General features: G+C 44.1%; 1 protein-coding gene across 1 annotated transcript in view; it reads right to left on the reverse strand.

Moving 5' to 3' along the window:
* Positions 1-2,398, reverse strand: part of LOC106882703 (eukaryotic translation initiation factor 4H) — a 34,417-nt gene that overhangs the window by 1,135 nt on the left and 30,884 nt on the right. The window contains exon 7 of the mRNA XM_014933467.2: positions 2,039-2,260. Coding sequence (XP_014788953.1) covers positions 2,070-2,260 — 191 coding nt within the window. The 3' untranslated portion in view covers positions 2,039-2,069. The remainder of the gene's footprint in view (positions 1-2,038; positions 2,261-2,398) is intronic.

Genomic DNA, 2,398 nt, shown 5'->3' on the forward strand with positions numbered 1-2,398 from the left:
GGCAACGGTCACGCTCAGGATGGTACATCTTATGTGCCACCCGCACAAGAGCCAGTCCAGGGGCCCTGGCAACGATCTCACTTGGCTTGCTGGGTCTTATCATCATCATCATCGTTTAACGTCCGCTTTCCATGCTAGCATGGGTTGGACGATTTGACTGAGGACTGGTGAAACCCGATGGCTTCACCAGGCTCCAATCTGATTTGGCAGAGTTTCTACAGCTGGATGCCCTTCCTAACGCCAACCACTCAGAGAGTGTAGTGGGTGCTTTTACGTGTCACCCGCACGAAGGCCAGTCAGGCGGTACTGGCAACGGCCGCGCTCATATATAATGATAATACAGTATGTGTGAGTATATGCATATATACGTACATGTATGTACATACCTACATCTACCTGTATATATAGAGGCATATCTCGGTACAGGATGTTGCAAAAAAAAAAACATGGACAAAATGATAACCAGAGTACAGAAAACACACAGGCCACATAGAGAACATTTCCTTCATCAGCTGCTCCCATTCTAAAACTAAGCGTTTCGAAGAGTTAGGGCATATATATATATATATATATATATATATACATATATATATAGAGAGAGAGAGAGAGAGAGACACACACACACACAGAGTAATCCCCCGACTTTCGCAGGTGTTATGTTCCAACCCACCCCGGTAATAAGTGAAAACCCGCAAAGTAGAAACAGTACTCTTTTTACTCGTTTCAGTCATTTGACTGTGGCCATGCTGGAGCACCGCATTTAGTCAAGCAAATCGACCCCCAGGACCTTTATTCTTTGTAAGCCTAGTACTTAATCTATCGGTCTCTTTTGCCAAACAAAGACCCCACAGAAGAGCTAAGTCTAAGGTATCCAGCTCAGGCGCAGTAGGTTTTATATGCGAGTTACACTTCCAGACGCACGCCTTAACCCGTTAGCATTCTGATTACTTTTTTTCAAATACATTCATTTATTCACATCATTCTGAATTGATACTGCATTATCTTGTAGCTTCAAGATTTCAATGATGTGATAATAATACTGTTGGAATAACATTGTGGGGTAGGTGTGAGAGGCCAGTTGTAGCCGGTTTGAACATAAAACAGGTAGAGTATTTGGGCCAGAGATGACCAGTGTAAAATCTAAAGGAGTAACAAAGACCAGGAGTTCCTCTCTCAAGGGGCTCACTGCACCCTCAGACATCAACCAGAGTATTCCTATGTCCCGTTGCTCCTGTGCTAGTTGGCCCGTAGCTGGGGTCCTGTCAGGTGCTACTATTCTGGGTCAGAGTAGGCCTGAGGTCAATAGTGGTTAAGAGGTGGTTCCACACTCCTCAAAATCTAGGAACTTTTGAATCGGCTCCACTACAGGACACAGTTTAACCTTTAGCACACTGGACTGAAGCAACATGAAATTAAAGTGTTTTGCCCAAGAACAAAACGCACCACTTGGTCTTGTGAGCAACGTGAAATTATATTTTACCCATGAAAAGAACACACGAGCCAGTCTTGCAATCACAAACGCTAAACACCCTAACCGTTAGGCCACAGTGCTAGTGACAGAGAAGACAGTAACTCACCCCAACCACCAAGGGGCAGCTACTCAGTTTCCATGGCATATAATAGACCAAAATCACACCATCCTTTACCCTGAGCAGGACAGCAGTACATCTCAAGGTTATTCATCAGAACAGAGTGAAATTAAGTGTTTTGCTCAAGAACACAACACACCATCTTGTCTTGCAACCACATGCACAAAATACTCTATTCACAAGACCACGCACCCTCAGAACAACAAGCGCTGGTAATAGACTAAGATCCAACCACCCTTTACCCTGAGCGGGACACCAGTTTACCTCAAGGTTGTCCATTGATTATAGCAGAGCGAACCAGAGCAAAATGAAATTAAGCGCTTTGCCCAAGAACAACAACACACCATCTGGTCTTGCAATCAGGAGCACAAAATATTCTAATCACGAGGCCATATGCCCTTGCAACAACAAGCGCTCAAGACAATGAAGTGTGAAGACAAGTTACTCACCCCAACCACCTAGGCAAGGCTCCCCCACAAATCAGTAGTCTCTGTCATTGTTTCGTTGACTTTCTTTGTGGCGCTCCTTATCGCTGTACTCGGCAGGGTCCTCACTACGGGGTTTGCCAGTACCAAAAATGGAAGCATTTCTCTCGGTCTGCACAAAAGTATTTATGGGTTCTTTTACAGTTCTGGGGAGGAGCACGAGACGTGGTCTGCCAACCGAAGATTCTGAAAGGGAGAGAGAAAAAAAATAATAAATAAAGACAAAACAATAAATAAAGACAAAACTTAGACACATATTTGTAAAATTAACAACATTATATAGGCGTGGTTGTGTGGTAAGAAGCTTGCAGTGAGCTGGCAGAA

The sequence above is a fragment of the Octopus bimaculoides genome, chromosome 30 (genome assembly GCF_001194135.2).
Source record: "Octopus bimaculoides isolate UCB-OBI-ISO-001 chromosome 30, ASM119413v2, whole genome shotgun sequence".
NCBI classification, from domain to species: Eukaryota; Metazoa; Mollusca; class Cephalopoda; order Octopoda; family Octopodidae; genus Octopus; species Octopus bimaculoides.